This window comes from Pristiophorus japonicus, chromosome 5 (genome assembly GCF_044704955.1).
Source record: "Pristiophorus japonicus isolate sPriJap1 chromosome 5, sPriJap1.hap1, whole genome shotgun sequence".
NCBI lineage: Eukaryota > Metazoa > Chordata > Chondrichthyes > Pristiophoridae > Pristiophorus > Pristiophorus japonicus.
Window position 1 is genome coordinate 182,356,198 of NC_091981.1, and position 19,165 is coordinate 182,375,362.

At 41.5% G+C, this 19,165-nt stretch overlaps 1 protein-coding gene across 1 annotated transcript in view; it reads right to left on the reverse strand.

Annotated features, from left to right (window-relative positions):
- Positions 1-19,165, reverse strand: part of znf830 (zinc finger protein 830) — a 132,286-nt gene that overhangs the window by 107,760 nt on the left and 5,361 nt on the right. The window contains exons 3-5 of the mRNA XM_070881153.1: positions 17,596-17,716; positions 8,930-8,963; positions 5,354-5,586 (exon numbers count right to left, since the gene is read on the reverse strand). Coding sequence (XP_070737254.1) covers positions 5,354-5,586; positions 8,930-8,963; positions 17,596-17,716 — 388 coding nt within the window. The remainder of the gene's footprint in view (positions 1-5,353; positions 5,587-8,929; positions 8,964-17,595; positions 17,717-19,165) is intronic.

The following is a 19,165-nucleotide window of genomic DNA, read 5'->3' on the forward strand; positions in this document are numbered from 1 at the left end:
CGGCAACGTGGCAGATGAAGTTTAACGCAGAAGAGCGCGAAGTGATACATTCTGGTAGGACGAATGAGGAAAGGCAATATAAACTAAAGCATACAATTCTAAAGAGGGTGATGGAACTGAGAGACCAAGGGGGTTTATGTGCACAAATTGTTGAAGGTGGCAGGGTAGGTTGAGAAAGCAGTATAAAAGCATATGGGATCCTGGGCTTTATAAATAGAGGCATAGAGTACAAAAACAAGGGAGTTATGAAGAACATTTATAAAACACTAGTTCAGCCAGAAATGCATTAGGAAAGAGGTGAAGGATTTAGAGAGGGTGCAGAAAAGATTTACAAGAATGGTTCCAGGAATAATGGATCAGTTATGTGGATAAACTGGAGAACACAAGAACAAGGAGCAGGAGTAGCCCATTTGACCCCTCGAGTCTACTCCACCGTTTAATAAGATCATGGCTGATCTGATCATGGCTGATCTGATCATGGACTCAGTTCCACTTCCCTGCCCGCTCCCCATAACCCTTTATTCCCGTATCGCTCAGAAATCTATCTATCTCCGCCTTAAATCAGTTCTCTGGGGCAGAAAATTCCACAGATTTACAACCCTCAGAAGAAATTCCTCCTCATATCAGTTTTAAATGGGGGGCCCCTTATTTTGAGACTATGCTCTCCTAGCTTTAGTTTCCCCCATGAGTGGAAAGATCCTCTCTGCATCCACCTTGTCGAGCCCTCTCATTACCTTATATGTTTCGATAAGATCACATCTCATTCTTCTGAACTCCAATCAGTATAGACCCAACTTACTTAACCTATCTTCATAAGTCAACCCCCTCATCTTCAGAATCAACCTAGTGAATCTTTTCTGAACTGCCTCCAATGCAAGTATATATTTTTTAAATACGGAGACCAAAACTGTACACAGTACTCCAGGTGTGACCTCACCAATACCCTGTACAGTTGTAGCAGGACTTCTCTACTTTTATACTCCATCCCTCTTGCAATAAAGGCCAACATTCCATTTGCCTTCCTGATTACTTGCTGTACCTGCACACTAACTTTTTGTGGTTCATGCACAAGGACCCCCAGATCCCTCTGTACTTTGAAAATTTTCTCCATTTAAATTATAATCTGCTTTTCTCCATTTAAATTATAATCTGCTTTTCTATTTTTTCTGCCAAAGTGAATAACTTCAAATTTTCCTACGTTATACTTCATCTGCCAAATTTTTGCCCACTCACTTAGCCTGTCTATATCCCTTTGCAGATTTTTTGTGTCCGCCTCACAATTTGCTTTCCCACCCATCTTTGTGTCATCAGCAAACTTGGTTACATTACACTCGGTCCCTTCATCCAAGTCATTAATATAGATTGAAAATAGTTGAGGCCCCAGCACCGATCCCTGCGGCACCCCACTAGTTACTGTTTGTCAACAGGAAAATGACCCGTTTATCCTGACTCTTTGTTTTCTGTTAGTTAGCCAATCCTCAATCCATGCTAATATATTACCCCAACCCCGTGAATTTTTATCTTGTGCAGTAACCACATCCACTGGCTCCCCCTTATCCACCCTGCTCGTTACATCCTCAAAGAACTCCAGCAAATTTGTCAAACATGATTTCCCTTTCATAAAACCATGCTGACTCTGCTTGATTGAATTATGCTTTTCCAAATGTCCTGCTACTGCTTCCTTAATAATGGACTCCAGCACTTTCCCAACAACAGATGTTAGGCTAACTGTTCTATAGTTTCCTGCTTTCTGTCTGCCTCCTTTTTTTAAACAGAGGTGTTACATTTGCGGTTTTCCAATCTGCTGGGACCTCGCCAGAATCCAGGGAATTTTGGTAGATTACAACCAATGCATCCACTATCTCTGCAGCCACTTCTTTAAGGACCTTAGAATGCAAGCCATCAAGTCCAGGGGACTTGTCCGCTTTTAATCCCATTATTTTACCGAGTAGTACTTCTTTAGTGATAGTGATTGTATTCAGTTCCTCCCTCCCTATAGCCGCTTGATTATCCCCTATTGGGATGTTTTTAGTGTCTTCTACTGTGAAGACCAATATAAAATATTTGTTCAAAGTCTCTGTCATTTTCCTGTTCCCCATTATTAATTCCCCAGTCTCATCCTCTAGGGGACCAACATTTACTTTAGCCAGAAGCTGGGGTTGTTCTCCGTGGAACAGAGAAGATTGAGAGGAGATTTGATAGAGGTGCTCAAATTCATGAGGGGTCTAGACAGAGTAGGTAGAGAGAAACTCTTCTCATTGGCAGAAGGATCGAGAACTAGAGGTCACAGATTTAAGGTGATTAGCAGAAGATCCAAAGGCAACATGAGGAACTATTTTTTTACACAGCGAGTGGTTATGATCTGGAATGCATTGCCTGAAAGTGTGGTGGAGAAAGATTTAATCGTGGCTTTTAAAAGGGAATTAGGTAAGTTTCTCATTTGCAAGGCTATGGGGAAAGAGCGGGTGATTGGGACTAGATGAAGTGCAGAAAGCTGGCACAGGTTCAACGGGCCCAATGGCCTCCTACTATGCTGTAACGATTCTATGATTTCCGATACAATCTTATATAAATGCAAGTTTTTGTTGTTGTAAGACTGCCCACCTCCACCTCAACCTTTCACCACTGAAACCCTTATACATGCCGTTGAAAGTTGTTGAAAGTCAATGTGTAGTTTTACTGTGCTGTCCCAGTTTCAATTGTTTATTTTTAGGTAATAGAATTTAGTAAAATATCAATAGACTAAAATTCAGTCACAACTAGATTTTTTCCAAATAATTCATATTTGAGTATATAACGCTTTTTCACTTTTTGTTCTTGGATAAATTTTGTTAAACAAAAAGACAAAGAATTGCACTGACTACATAGTACTTAATGGCTGCCATGGCTCCTGTGATCGTACAGCCTTTGACAAAAGTGGTTGTTGAGAAACAACTTTTGCCTTCATTGTTTGTTCTTCAAAGCTGGTTACGAACTGCATTTGCGAATACAATGTCATTAAAAGAACCGGCACACAGATCATTGTGCCAATTGTACCACAATTATGAGATGAATGAAAGGTTTTTGTGTCATGCAAAGAATGTGTGAATGGAAACCTGATGACCTTGCCACCATAATCTCAGTGTTTGTGTCAATGGTTGCCAACCAACAGAGAGTTATGAAACTCCAATGATTAAGCAAGGTTATGGGGAAAGAGCGGGTGATTGGGACTAGATGAAGTGCAGAAAGCTGGAGTATGTAGAGAGAAATTTCAACTTGCCCCGAGTTCACCAAACTGGAGAGTATGCTTCACTTGTATCTGGATATACTTGAATTGAGTAATCTTGATGCTAACACTGGGTATCCAAACTTTTGATGCTAACACTGGGTATTCCAAACTGGAAGCATTCCATCCCCCAGCGCTGACATTCCACATCCAGCAATTACATCCGATATCCTCACCTTCACTGATTCCTAGAAAATATCATGCTGCTTAAAAACATTCTGTATTATCAGTAACAACCTGGAGAAAGGCTGCACTTCACTAAGGACAGCCTATGGCAAGTCAGCACACTATCCACTCTGGTGAAACAGTGATCTCTCCAAGAAACTCAATGTAAGCAGATTCAGGACTTGCACTGGAAAGACATTACTGAAATGGGCAAGTAAGACTACAATGAAAACATTATGATCCTCTAGCAGTTAGTCTAGTTCCACATTTCAGACCAGGAATTATTTTACAACCTCAGAATCTAACAATCTTTCCAGGGATTCACTATACTTCCTGAGCAACACCTCTTCAACTATGCAAAGACTAGAATAGTCTCATAGACACATCTCCTTTCTCTGCACCTGATACACCTCCATGGTAGCTAATATCTATCAAAGACTACAAACAAGACTTGGGCCACCCATTTGGAGAATAGAACCGTAAGGAAGCACAACAGTCAGCTTTCATGACATCTACATGCAGTGGAATGAGAAAGAATCTAGTCAACAATTCAAAGTCATTCAGATCCAACTCAACAACGAAGTTATTCACCCTGCTGTTTGCGATATATAATTATATTTACAGACAAATAAAATATGTATGTTAAAGCAGGCTAGAAAATGTATATTTTTGTATTTTTCCAAGTCTATGATAACAAAAGGTTTGTTACATAAAAAACAGTCCAATACTAAACAACCTCCACGGTATTATTGGGCTATATCAGATTCAGACACAAGCTAGGGCTTGTTTATTAATGGGGATTACATCAATGAGCTAAATAGGTACTTGTACTACCAAACCATACCAAGCACGTGAATGTTTTTTGTATAGAGAAACATGGACTGTTCCTGTGCTCAGTAAATACTCAAATTTCTTTAACTGCACCAAATCGTCACTTGTATTTACAATGGAAAGCAGTGATTACCTGAATTATACAATAGAATCCCCATAGTGACATAATGTAATACAACTCATAGGCCAATGTCACCAGCAAGAATGGATTTCTTTGTATATAAAACCATTAGTCCTGGAGGGGCTTAGCTGATCACTGCATTAGACACAGACGTTTCACTCTATGGCTTGGTTACAAATTTAGCAGAGTTATGAGATAGAAATTTCTTCTGATTGCTGGGTATAATACAGTTCTAGTAGGCATGTGCCCACATTTCAAAACTTGGCACAAAATTGGTAATTACACTGATAGACATGTAACTGTTATTGTGGCAAATGAAAAGCATGTCACAGTGGGTCCTTAGTGAATGCTCGGGAGATTGGGACTCAGGTGCATTGTTAGGCAGAGTAGGGGAGCTTTACTCTCTACCTATCCACAATGCTGCATCTGAACTAAAAGTAGATTCTAACAGTTGGGAACTGAAATGGAAAGTGTTCCATTTCTCATACCCCCCAACTTAATGAGCACAATATTTTACATAATTCCTGGTTAAGGATTCCTTAAGGGGCTAGAATCTGAAGCAAAGATTCTTCATGATAATGAGCATTAGTTGCCAGTTTGATGTGAAAGCAGTCCCAAAAATGATTAATGATTTTGCAGTGTAATGAGCTCATTATGGTGCATTGACTGTAAATTACTTCTGGAAGTTTCCATGCAGCAGACAATCCTTATGTGTTTGTATTAAAAAATTCTACTAAAATCTACAGAATAAAAACTTCCCATTATCTTGAATTAAAAGGCACATTGGGCACTAATGCTAATGGAGGTTGGTTGACTTTAATTTTTGGATAGGAACAAAATCAGTTGAGAAGCAGGTAAAAAGTAGCCTTCCAATTTCCTGAATTGATGACACAATTATTCCAAAAATAATTGTCAACAATTATCTGTGTTTAAAGATGGAGTGTTGCCCCACTTGTCAGTCAAATGCTTACCTGCAGGAAGACTACTTTCAGCCTCTGTCTGTACTGGTGCTGGAAGAGCACCATTTTTCTGTAAAGTAGCTACTCCCACAGGTGGTTCAGCCAAGGCATCTTTCTTAACCACTTCCTCCATGCCATTTTCATCTTCCTCGTAACCTCCAACTACCAAGCTGAGTCCAGAACGCTGTGACGATATTGGCTGTTGAGACACTTCGTTGACTGGATCGATAAAATCAGCCGGTAATCTGTGAGGATGAAGGGCCCAAGAACAAAATCATTGAATCACCTGTCATTTTCTTTGGATATTTATCATTATAATATTCAAAATATTAGAGGTACTTTATTGTGACACGATCCCTGCAAACAATTTTATCGGGTTAATGGTTCTGCCCTCATTTCCTTCCCCACATTTTATTGCACAAGTTATCATTTACATCCCATTCCTTAAAAGTAATAGCTGGATTGAAAATGTAATTTTAATTACAGGACTTAGATGCAAATTTGACATAATATCCAGAGAACAATTATGGTTATTTTTGTTTTGCTGCTTAGCTGTTTCTAGACACTGGTGTCAATATTTGTGCATGTATCACTGTAAGTATATAAGGCAGGAAGTGATTAACAGAAACATCCTGCTGCATAGCTGAACTATTGGAATAAAAGTCAACTGTTGAATGCAGCAGGGAATGCCATTATTAGTGGCCTGGCTATATTGTTTTGATGTATGGTATTTCGGGAAAATTTACATAAATAGGGCAAACAAAATAAAACATGTGCTGAAAATTTAGTGAATAATATCAAACAGCCAAACAAATTGATCTTGATTTTTAGAATTCTAATTCTACTCCTATTCCTGATCTTGGAGATTTATTGTAATACATTAGTGTCTGTTTCAGCATCACAATGCAGGAGTTGGAAACCTAAGAAAAGAGCCACCCCCGAGCACCCTGGCAGTGTATGTGCACAAATAGTTTTATAGTTCCCCGATGATTATATTCGCCATATCATCATAGAATCATAGACATTTACAGCATGGAAGGAGGCCATTTTGTCCCATCGTATCCACGCCGGCCAACAAGAGGCTATCCAGCCTAATCCCACTTTCCAGCTCTAGGTCCGTAACCCTGCAGGTTACGGTACTTCAAGTGCTCATCCAAGTACTTTTTAAATGTGGTGAGGGTTTCTGCCTCCACCACCCTGTCAGACAGTGAGTTCCAGACCCCCACAACCCTCTGTGTGAAGAAATTTCCCCTCAAATCCCCTCTAAACCTTCTACCAATTATTTTAAATTTATGCCCCCTCGTTGTTGACCCCTTTGCTAAGGGAAATAGGTACTTTCTATCCACTATATCTAGGCTCCTCATAATTTTATACACCTCAATGAGGACTCCCCTCAGCCTCCTTTGCTCCAATGAAAACAAATCCAGCCTATCCAATCTATCCTCATTGCTTAGATTCTCCACTCCCGGCAACAACCTCGTAAATCTCCTCTGTACCCTCTCCAGTGCAATCACAACCTTCCCGTAATGCGGTGACCAGAACTGCATGCAGTACTCTAGTTGTGGCTTAACCAGTGTTTTATACAGTTCAAGCATAACCCCCTTGCTCTTGTATTCTATGCCTCGTCTAATAAAGGCAAGCATTCTGTATGCCTTCTTAACCACCTTATCTACCTGTCTTGCAACTTTCGGGGATCTGTGGACATGCACTCCAAGGTCCCTTTGTTCCTCTACACTTCTCAGTATCCTACCATTTAATGTGTATTCCCTTTCCTTGTTAGCCCTCCCCAAATGCATTACCTCACATTTCTCTGGATTAAATTCCATTTGCCACTGTTCTGCCCACCAGACCAGTTGATTGATATCTTCCTGCAGTCCACAGCTTTCTTCTTCATTATCAACCACACAACCAATTTTAGTATCATTTGCAAACTTGTTAATCATACCCCCTATATTCAAGTGTAGATCATTGATGTATATCATAAAAAGCAAGGGACCCAGCACTGAGCCCTGCTGAACCCCACTGGAAACCTCCTGCCAGTCGCAAAAACACCCATCAACCATTACTCTTTGCTTCCTGCCTTTGAGCCAATTTTGGATCCATCTTGCCACTTTGCCCTGGATCCCATAGCTTTTACTTCTGCCATGTGGAACCTCATCAAAAGCTTTGCTAAAATCCATATACACTACATCATACGCTTTGCCTTCGTTGACCCTCCTGGTTACCTCCTCAAAAAATTCAATCAAGTTAGTCAGACACAACCTTCCCTTAACAAATCCGTGCTGACTGTCCTTGATTAATCTGTATCTTTCTAAGTGAAGATTTATCCTATCTTCAGGATTTTTTCCAATAATTTTCTCACCACTGAGGTTAGGCTGATTGGCCTGTAATTACTCGGTCTTATTCCTTTCTCCCTTCTTAAACAAAGGTACCACATGAACCTGAAGCCAGAGAGGATTGGAAAATGATTGTCAAAGCCTCTGCTATTTCCTCTTTTGCTTCACTTAACAGCCTGGGATACATTTCATCCAGGCCTGGGGACTTATCCACTTTCAAAGCTGCTAAATCCCTTAATACCTCCTCTCTCACTGTTTATTTCATCTAATATTTCACACTTCTCCTGCTCGATAGCAGTATCTGCATTACCCCTTTCCTTTGTGAAAACAAATGCAAAGTATTCATTAAAAACCATACCCACAACTTCCGCCTCCACACACACATTACTCTCATGGTCTCCAAGAGGCCCTACCCTTTCTTTAGTTATCCTCTTGCTTGTAAGATATTTATAAAACACATCTTTGGGTTTTCCTTGATTTTATTTGCCAAGAATTTTTCATGCTTTCTCTTTGCTTTCCTAATATCTTTTTTAATTTCACCCCTGGACTTTCTATACTCCTTTGGACCAGGGAAGACCTAGGCTCAGTCTCTGGTCCATGCTGAGTTAGCTGATCTCAAGCTGGCGCTGAAAAGTGCTACAACTGGTGATGGGGCCAGGTTTGACACTCCTGATTGCTATCCAACAACCCATCCATTCGCTCCTTCTCAGCTCTAGAGATCGCTATTCCCTCCTACTCACAAACCTACCTACAACCCCCAACATCAACTTTCCTGTTTATTCCCTCCCAGTGTTTCCCATTTGCTGTCTCCCAATCCCAAGCAGGCTATGTCTCCCTACTCGCTCCCTCCACGAAAACAGCGTCTTGGCCATATGCAATTATGCAATAAGAAATCAGAAATTAAAGCTCCAAGGAAGGCGCCAGATCTATATGGGAAGTGAAACAGAGTGACAGACATAATAAGTGAGGCAAAGAATATGAGGCATACAGGGTAAGTAACACATAGGAGAGGAGACAAGGTAAAGGAGAGACTTACACAAAGAGTACGAGTCATCACAAGAGACAGAGATGTTAATAAAAGAAAGTAAGACAGGCATATAGAGAAAGGAGACAGAAAGACTGAAAAAGGAAAGTAGAAGGAATTAATGTGTGAAACAAATGGAAGCAGACATTAAAAAAAACTTGGTCCAAATGCAATGTCACAGAAGATCAAATAGTGACGCAAGTTATTTTTGCTGACAAAATTACTCACCCAGAAGCTGTGGGTGTTCTGGATTCACAGAATGCTGCAAAAGATAAATCAAAGTGTTACTATCAAAGGAGATAAAAACAGAAAATACTGGAAATCTCAGTGGGTCAGGCAGCATCTGTGGAGAGAAATAGAGTTAACGTTTCAGGTCGATGACCTTTCATCAGAACGATCAAAGGACGGATTGCTGTAGTGCGAGGAAATATTAATCATGGTTTTGGTAAAGACTTTAGTTATTTCTTTCAGCTACACAACATTTTAAAGGGCAAGGAATGTCTTGGTAGAGTATTTTACTGCTCCACTTCCCCCAACCCGATTGCTATCTGAAACCTGTTATATTACATATTTCGGCTTATGTACAAGAGATGAAGGGGAGGAGAGACAGAAAAAGAGCAAACAAAAGAAAGAATCTCTCGTAGCTTGGTCATGGTAAGTCTAAAGATTATGGCTTTTTGCATAAAACAATGGACGGATTTTGCGGTCATCAGCGAAGGAACGGCGCTTGACGTTCATTTCGCGGACAGTGGCCCAAAGACATTTGGAAAAGCATAATTCGGTCAGGCAGAGTCAGCATGGATTTATGAAGGGGGTCAGGTTTGACAAATTTGCTAGAGTTCTTTGAGGATGTAACGAACAGGGTGGATAAAGGGGAACCAGTGGATGTGGTGTATTTGGACTTCCAGAAGGCATTTGACAAGGAGCCACATAAAAGTTCACGGGTTGAGGGTAATATATTAGCATGGATAGAGGATTGGCTAACTAACAGAAAACAGAGAGTCAGGATAAATGATTCATCCTCTGGTTGGCAACCAGTAACTAGTGGGGTGCCGCAGGGATCAGTGCTGGGACCGCAACTATTTACAATCTATATTAACGACTTGGAAGAAGGGACTGAGTGTAATGTAGCCACGTTTGCTGATGATACAAAGATGGGAGGAAAAGCAATGTGTGAGGAGGACACAAAAAATCTGCAAAAGGACATAGACAGGCTAAGTGAGTGGGCAAAATTTTGGCAGATGGAGTATAATGTTGGAAAGTGTAAGGTCATGCACATTGGCAGAAAAAAATCAAAGAGCAAGTTATTATTTAAATGGAGAAAGATTGCAAAGTGCCACAGTACAGCGGGACCTGGGTGTACTTGTGCATGAACCGCAACAGTATGCAGGTTCAGCAAGTGATCAGGAAGGCCAATGGTATCTTGGTCTTTATTGCAAAGGGGATGGAATATAAAAGCAGGGAAGTCTTGCTACAGCTATATAAGGTATTGGTGAGATCACACCTGGAATATTGCGTGCAGTTTTAGTTTCCATATTTACGGAAGGATATACTTGCTTTTGAGGCAGTTCAGAGAAGGTTCACTAGATTGATTCCGGGGATGAGGGGGTTGACTTATGAGGAAAGGTTGAGTAGGTTGGGCCTCTACTCATTGGAATTCAGAAGAATGAGAGGTGATCTTATCGAAACATATAAGATTATGAGGGGGCTTGACAAGGTGGATGCAGAGAGGATGTTTCCACTGGTGGGGGAAGACTAGAACTAGAGGGCACGATCTTAGAATAAGGGGCCACCCATTTAAAAAAAAGATGAGGAGAAATTTCTTCTCAGAGGGTTTTAAATCTGTGGAATTTGCTGCCTCAGAGAGCTGTGGAAGCTGGGACATTGAATAAATTTAAGACAGAAATAGAGTTTCTGAAACGATAAGGGGATAAGGGGATAAGGGGTTATAGGGAACGGGCAGGGAAGTGAACCTGAGTCCATGATCGGATCAGCCATGATTGTATTAAATTGCAGAGCAGGCTCGAGGGGCCGTATGGCCTAGTCCTGTTCCTATTTCTTATGCTCTTATGTTCTTATGTATCCATGTCACTGTGATGTTAGGGGGCCGGCAGTGCGATATGTTAGTTGATAGGGGGGCATCGGTCTCTATTACCGACCTCCCCGTACCCCCCACACGACACACTATGTCGGTGGGGGAAGCAGGAGGCTCGGTCACAGTAGCCAAATTAAGTGAGGTCATTTTGTTAGAATTAGCCGGGATCCTACTACAGGCCCAATTTTTTGTAATGCCCAACAACGAGGGCACAATATTAGGGATAGACTTATTGGATCAACTAGGAGCATTCGTAGACCCCAGGGGAAAGAAAATAGTATGGAAAAAGGCGAACGGTCAGAAAACTAATACCTTCAGGGAGAGGAGTAATTTTGATGGGCATGCTTTTGCAACTTTTCTGACTGTTGGTGGGAGGGAGGGGGGTGCGGGGGGTTGGCAAAAGCGGGATTAGGCCTTTAGGTCAGGTGCTTGCAGCACAGGGGTAGGAGGGAAAGGTAGGAAAGCAGAAACAGAGTGCGGAAGCAGACAGCATCAGGCCACAGGCCCAATTTTAGTACTGTAGCTCCAATTCAGGTGGAAAGAAGCAGTGTCCATCTTGGAGACAGAGCTGGGAGTTCTGGGAGGTCACCACCACTACCCATCTTGGAGGTTCAGCTTGGATAACTCAATCAGAACCAAGCAAGATGAATAGCTAAGTTTAATCATGACAGACAAGAAAATAGATGCAACAGGAAATAACTGACACTTATAAGTTTTGTAAACAAGACTTTTTAATAGATTCAAAATAACATTATATATACAAACTGGCAGATCTTCTGTGGCATTGCACACAATAAATGAGATGATATTCTGTTTTATATGGACAGGACTATTGTACCATGCAATGCACATTCCACTGCTGGTAAGATGGATCTGTATTCCTTTATGGTCACAAAATATAATTGTTAAATAGAACACCTCAGGTCATTTGCAGTTTAATTGTGGTTTGGTCAGAGAAATTCGCAAATTGGAATCTGCTCATCAATTTCAACCAGTTCAGAAGCCCACAGCATTTTAAGACTTTCACATCTGTAACAAAATAGGACGTCAGGAGTGTAATGTTTGCATATGTAGATATAATGCTTTTAATATATTACTAGTGCATTTCCAAAGTAAGTCAGATGATACAGGTCTGACGTCCGAAATCCGGAAACCTCGGGACTGAGGCCGTTCCGGATATTTCCGGATTTCGGAACATCTTTGCCTGGGCCGAGGAAGGTAGGTAGGGGAGGTCGATCGGGACGCCCGAGATCAGTGGGGCCGGGCCACTGGAGGGTCGGTCAGTCAGGTCGGGTGGCCTGAGGTCAGGCCGAGGCCAGGTGCGGGTCGGTCAGCCAGGGGATGGGTCGATCAAGCCGAGGGACTTCAGGCAGGCCGAGGCCGGGGAAGGTCGGGCTGCGGCAGCGTGGGCAGCCGGAGGTCGGACCGAGGTGGTTGGTCGGGCCGAGGCGAGGCTGAGCCGAGGTGGGGGAAGGTTGGTCGGGCCGAGGTCGGGGGAAGGCCCGGCAAGGTCAGGCCGCTGAGGCGGGGGAGTCTGGATTTCGGAACATTTTCCAGTTTCCGGATGACCCTGCCACGGATCGGCCCGGTGTCTGGATTCCGGAACATTCCGGATTTTGAACGTCGCACCTATATACCGTTTTATAAGAATGGGAAGGTTATACCAAGTAATGCTCATGGTAAGTCCGAGAATGCATTGTTTTATAAGAGCCATGTAATTCATTATGCATCATTCTGATGTTAAGTGAAGCTGTGTCCCTTTAAGTTCCAAGTCATGTTAAATAAACACTGGGGTCTAAAATTTCCTGCGTATCTGCACCCAGAGGCACACGCAATCGGAACACAAGTCAAATACACGACCTAAAAGATTGTGCAATTCTGGGCACAAGTGTTAAATGTGCAAGTACGATACACCGAAATCTCCAATCTTTTACAATCATCTAGGAACATAGTGCAAGGTTTACACTTTTACAGAAGGCACAGAAAGAGGCCACAAATTAAAAATTATTGAATACAAGCTTTTGAGATTGACTGGACAAAGGGAGAAAAAGACGCCAGCCTGGGGAAGGTGGTGACTCATCACCAATTAAGAACAATCTCTGTGGTCGAAAGCCAGACATGTTTATGCACAGAAACAAAGAGGTTGATACATTTCAGAAGAATTCAGATGAATGAGAGGGGATCTCATAGAAACGTTTAAAATTCTGACGGGTTTAGACAGGTTAGATGCAGGAAGAATGTTCCCAATGTTGGGGAAGTCCAGAACCAGGGGTTACAGTCCAAGGATAAGGGGTAAGCCATTTAGGACCGAGATGAGGAGAAACTTCTTCACCCAGAGAGTGGTGAACCTGTGGAATTCTCTACCACAGAATTTTTTAAGGCCAATTCACTAAATATATTCAAAAAGGAGTTAGATGTAGTCCTTACTACTCGGGGGATCAAGGGGTATGGCGAGAAAGCAGGAAGGGGGTACTGAAATTGCATGTTCAGCCATGAACTCATTGAATGGCGGTGCAGGCTAGAAGGGCCGAATGGCCTACTCCTGCACCTATTTTCTATGCTTCTATGTTTCATAAAAACCCACACAGGAGCCCCTGGATTGATTGGCTGGAGGGGGATAAACAATTCTCTCTAGACTCCAAGTCTGCAAGAAACCAGGACAACAAAAGGACCCCACAAGGTGTACATTTTTGGAGAACGGGGTACTTAAGATAAGGAGTTATCTTTTGCCCTGTAGACTCAATGTGCAAATTGGGGACAACCAGGCCCATCATCGCACAGTCAAATGGATCACCACAAACAACAAATCGATCCAGACCCACTAACGGAATCCTCAGCTTAGCAGTGATTTATTCATAAAATGGATATATACACGAGCTGGAAGTAGCTCGGGGCGAACGAAAAGGAACGGAATGAACAAAGAAAAAAAGAGAATGACCAGAAGAGGGAACATCGAAGAGGAACAACCGATCACGGAATCAACGACCACGAACCTACAATCTACGGTTACAGCTACTAACTGGACGGGTGATTGCATCTCTTCGGTCAATACTCTCAGAAGTCTTGTTCTGTTGTTCTTAGTTTTATTACGCAAAAACAAACTGACAGTTGGGTTAAGCCTAAATTTTGCGCATGTGTAGTCCTTTCCTGTAATTCCCGGGGTCTAAGTATCAAGGTAGAGTGTAAAACAAATACCCTACAATAGCAACAGGAGTAGGACATTCAGCCCCTCGAGCCTGTTCCGCCATTCAATCAGATCATAACTGATCTGTATCTTTTTTAACTTACAGATCGCTTCGGTCATCTCTATTTCACCTGCTATCTATTCCATTAACATGGGTGCTCTTTATACTCTCTCACCTTGGTCCTCAGAATGCCACCACGATCAGCCCCAACTCCAGCAGCACCAACCTTCTCAACAATCACCTGATGCTGCGACACAGGGCATCAGCAACCGACCAGATTGCTGCCCGGGAGGCCAGGGATGGCCTCACCATGGTCACATTGCCTTCATTTGACGCTGTACACCCTGGCTACCACATGATGTGCCAGGTTGGCACCACCACACACCAACACCATAAAGCAACTGTGCAATGCCCAAGCCATTCCTTTTACACTCACCACCATTGTGAGGGTACTGTTATGTCGTACCATTCACTGCACTCACTAAGCTACTTAAAGGTGCACACAAATCTGTCCAAAGAACGCAAAGTGTTGAAAATAAAAGTTTAAATGTTTGACAGCACATTAACAGAAACTTTACATGAACATTGGATAAAACACCCCAAGTGTCTACCCTTGTGTGTTTAGTTGGTATGATTGCACTAGGATGAGGGTGAGTGTGAGGGGTGGCTTGCGAGATGAGGATGTGATAATGTAGATAGAGAGAGGGATGGGTAGAGATGCACGGTAAGTTGGTGTGAGTAAGGATGTGCAGGGGTAAGGTAGGGAAGGCTAATGATGGGGATTTGGTGAGAGTCACAGCAGGATGAAGATAAGTGTGGCTTTGCAGTAATGTTTCATGATCTAATGAGATCATTGAAAAGTTGGCACCATTGCACCCAGGTCCTCCTGATGACATCCCTGCTTGTGCCTTCCTGTGCAATGTGCAACCAGGCTGTGTTGGTGTCCTGAGGAGGTCTCCTCCGCCCATCGGAAGAGAAGAGGACCTCCCTGTGTGCTCTGACTCCCTCCAAAGCATGGGAGGGAGTCATGGGAGAGCCTGGGAGCAGCCCTGCACCTCTGTGCAGTGATGGTCAGTGTTTGCAGCACTTTAATATAACACTGACAGCACAAATGTCAAAATAAAGTTGGCCATGGTCCCTTTAAGGATACCAAGGTATCATTTAATGACGTCACCAGGCCCGGGAACGCACTGGGCGGGCTAACAAGCACAAAGTCAATTCACAGAGCAGCAGGGAGCCAACAGCAGGGTCAGGACACGCCACTGACATTGCCCGCCCTGGTAAGTAAAATCGCTGCCTTAGCTTTACAAATAAAAATGGCTCTTTTGCTGGCTCTATCCGCTTTTATATACTACAGAGGAGGAGGAATAGCAACAAAACCAGAGATAGGAGACTCGAAACAAAGTACCACAAGCAAAGACAGCACCTCTTACACTGAGTTAATTTAGAGTTTAATTACTTTTCTGATCACAAGCCTAGCTTTGTTTGTCTTTTTATTAAATGTGACTGGTAAAATCATTAAGAGGCTGAAAAAGATTCCAACTTGGTTATTTTCTATACTTGGAGAGTTTTGGTATACATTCCAAATTACCTGTGCATGTTTCTTGATGACTTATTTTGAAATGAGACACAGAAATTGCAGTGTGATGTGTGACAGACCAGATTTACTGTTTTCATTATACTATTTGCAGATCTCCTGTAGCATTGCTCATGTTGAGTTGGATGATGCACTGTTTTATAAAAGTTGGGGTATTTGTGCCTTGCAGGGTCACTGACTTACAGTAACTGAACAAGTCAAAATTCAGTTATCCATGATATTCAGGGATTTTCTACTGGTGCTTTTGGGCTTGATATCTGTGACACTGACCATTGGTCTAAAAAAACATTCTTAAGTAATCTTTATTTTATGTATATTCCTTATGTACTTCATTTTTATTCTTTATCATTTTTCAAAGCTGCAATTACACAGCAAGATGGTGTACAAGATGTACCAGTTGGTGTTAGATATCTGGAGTTAGTAGCACTGGGTTGAAACATAGTATTTAGCTGCATAGAGGGTAGTCGTTGGCTTTGAGGATGGTTCTGGTCTTTAGTAGCGCTAGGGGTAGTTGTCAGCTTTGATAGCACTAGGGAGGGCCCTAGGTTTTGGCAGAACTGGGGTGCAGGTCCTGGAGTTCAGCAGCATTAGTTTGTAACTTTCTATGAAATCTCCACAATTATTGAATTGAGTGGTTTGTGGTAGGTTCCTGGATCTGTCTGTGTCCATGTCTTCTTCTTCTCTGTCTGTTTCATAGCTATTAGTCAATAGCCATTAACAAGGTACCTGTGATAATTAGAACGTTTCTATTTGTGTTCAAAATTTAACTCATTTGCATTTAAAAACAACTCAAATTAGGATGAGGAAAGATGCACTTTATTTCTCTGTCTCAGCTCAACATGCATTCCCAAATTTATCATAAACTCTCTATTTAAAAAAAAATCAATCTTTTACAAAGTTTTTGAAATGTATCTTTCTTCAAACAATTTTGAAAACGAACCACACAGAAACTGTCGGAAGTTGGATAAACACTGAAACAATTGAGGACTAAATGGTTCCAAGGAAATGGTGCACATTGTACATTCTCTGACTGAAGGATCTACCTTCAGCTTACAGTCACAGCTCAGGGCAAAAATATCAAGTCCAAGCTGAGGCTGCAGCCCTTCAAGTAAGAAACTTAATAAAGATATTAAAAGGCACAAAAGGTATCTCAATGGATAAATTGAATCATGTTGTTGGGAAATACGTATTTTTAAAAATGTTGTTTAAAATCTAATATTGAACATTAGAAATTTCAGTTAGAGAAAAAAACGGCACATCAATTTTTAATTTTTTTAAAAAAACATTTTGAATGATTCGATTGCCTCACCAATAAATCAAGGCGGCAAAATTCCCATTATAAATTTTTGCATAGCTAGTTATCATCACTCAAATATTGTGACAATAGGAAGTGAGGTTTGTAGACTGGAAATGTATGCCATACACAACATTAACATATATAAAAAAAAAACAACTTGTACTTATAAAGCACCTTACACGGCCTCAGGATATCCCGAAGTGGTTCACAACAAATTAAGAACTTTCATTGGAGTCACTGTTATAATGTAGGAAACACAGCAACTAATTTCATACAGTAGGGCACAAACAGTAATGAGATAATGTCCAGATAATGTGTTTTTAGTGGTGTTGGTTGGGGACTAATATTAGTCAGAACACTGGGAGAACCTCCCAGCACTTTTTTGAATAGTACTACTATGGGATCATTTATATTCACCCGAGAGGACAGATTGGATCATAGGTTAACATCTTATAGACCATTATTATAGATATTTATATTCCCGAGTAGCTCCACTCATTGTAAAGGGAATCAGTACTTTGCAACAGCTAAGGAGTTGTTCAGCCCGGGAAAAACAAGTTACCCAAATCAATCCAAAGCCATCAAAAAAAAAGCACTACTGACTCAATATTAAAGTTTTTTTTAAACTAAGAAGTAATAAATAGCATTTTATATGAACAGATAAGTACTCTCCCAGGCATGGCTTTTTATTTATTCTTAGAATATCTAACTGAAAATTACCTTTGACTTTCTTTGTTGCTTGTGATTCTGCATCTGTAGCTTTTCTCTTTACTACAGGAACTGTTGATGTGTGAACAAGTAATGGTCCACTTTGGTTTGTAGTTTTTAGTTTCTCAAGATTCTGCAAGAAACCATATGATTAATGTACTTAACCTAAATAGGAAAGAACTCGCTTTAAGAATGCACTTTTCACAGCAGGGAACAAGGCAGCATTAGCCAATTAACATAGCAATTCCGTCAGATTCAGATATTTCCTCAAGTGCCAGGAGCAGCACCACGTGTACGTGAAAATGAAGTGCCAACCTACATGCATGCTAAACAGCGGAAGCAGCATGCTATAGACAGAGCTGAGCAATCACATAACTAACGGATCATATCAAAGCTCTGCAATCCTGCCACATCCAGTGTGAATGGTGGTGGACAATTAAACAACTAACAGGAGGAGGAGATTCCATGGACATCTACATCCTCAACTATGGCAGAGCCCGGCATCAGAGTGCAAATGGTAAGACTGAGATGTTCGCAACCATCTCCAGCCAGAATTGCCGAGTGGATAATCATTCTCAGCCTCCTCCCGAGGGCCCCACCATCACAAATGCCAGTTTTCAGCCAATTCAATTCACTTTAAGTGACAATGGCCGAGTGCACTGGGCACAGCAATATTCCGGTTGTGCTGAAGACCTGTGCTCCAGAACAAGCGCACCCTTAGGTAAGCTGTTCCAGTACAGCTACAACACTGGCACAGACAATGTGGAATAATACCCAGGTATGTCCTGGCACAAAAAGCAGAACAAATCCGATCCGGCCAATTACCACCCCATCCTGGAACTCCCTCTCAAACAGCATTGTGGGAGCACCTTCACCACAGACTGCAGCGGTTCAAGAAGGCAGCTCACCATTATCTTCTCAAGCGCAACTAGAGATGGGCAATAAATGCTGACCTTGCCAGCAACACCCACATCCTGAGAATGAATATAAAAAGGTATTACTATCAGTAAGAGAGCTGCACCAATTCCTTTCATTTCAGCTTTATTACGACTGATTCGTAGGGTAACTCTGATCAAATTTTCTGTACCCAATTGAGAATTGACAAAATTAAGCACTTATTTAACTTGCCCTCTTAAAAAAAAGTTTTTAATATAAAATTGAAAGGAATAATCTTGCAAAGATTAAAAATCTGCAATGCAGTGCAACTTGTTGATTACAGTGACCATAAGAGTAGTCTAATTGGTCATGGTATACAGGTGTCCACTCTGTCTCGTGTTTTCACCTTCAACCAACAGTTATTCAGGACTGCAATATGTGGCTGTAATAGACCAATGATTAGAAGTGCAGATGCACTGTACAAGCCTATAGAAAGTTATTTCTCGACTCTCCATTTATACTCTCTCTGTCCCTGTACCAGACACAATAACCTAACTTAGCGTCTCTCCACCAAAGTCTTATCATAACTGCTAGTAACCCCAGAAAACAGAGGTTACATTATGAAAAAGTCACTATACTAAAAAGAAAAGCAGCAAAATAAGTGACATTCTAAAAATATCTTAATTTATAAAGTAAGATTTTTACA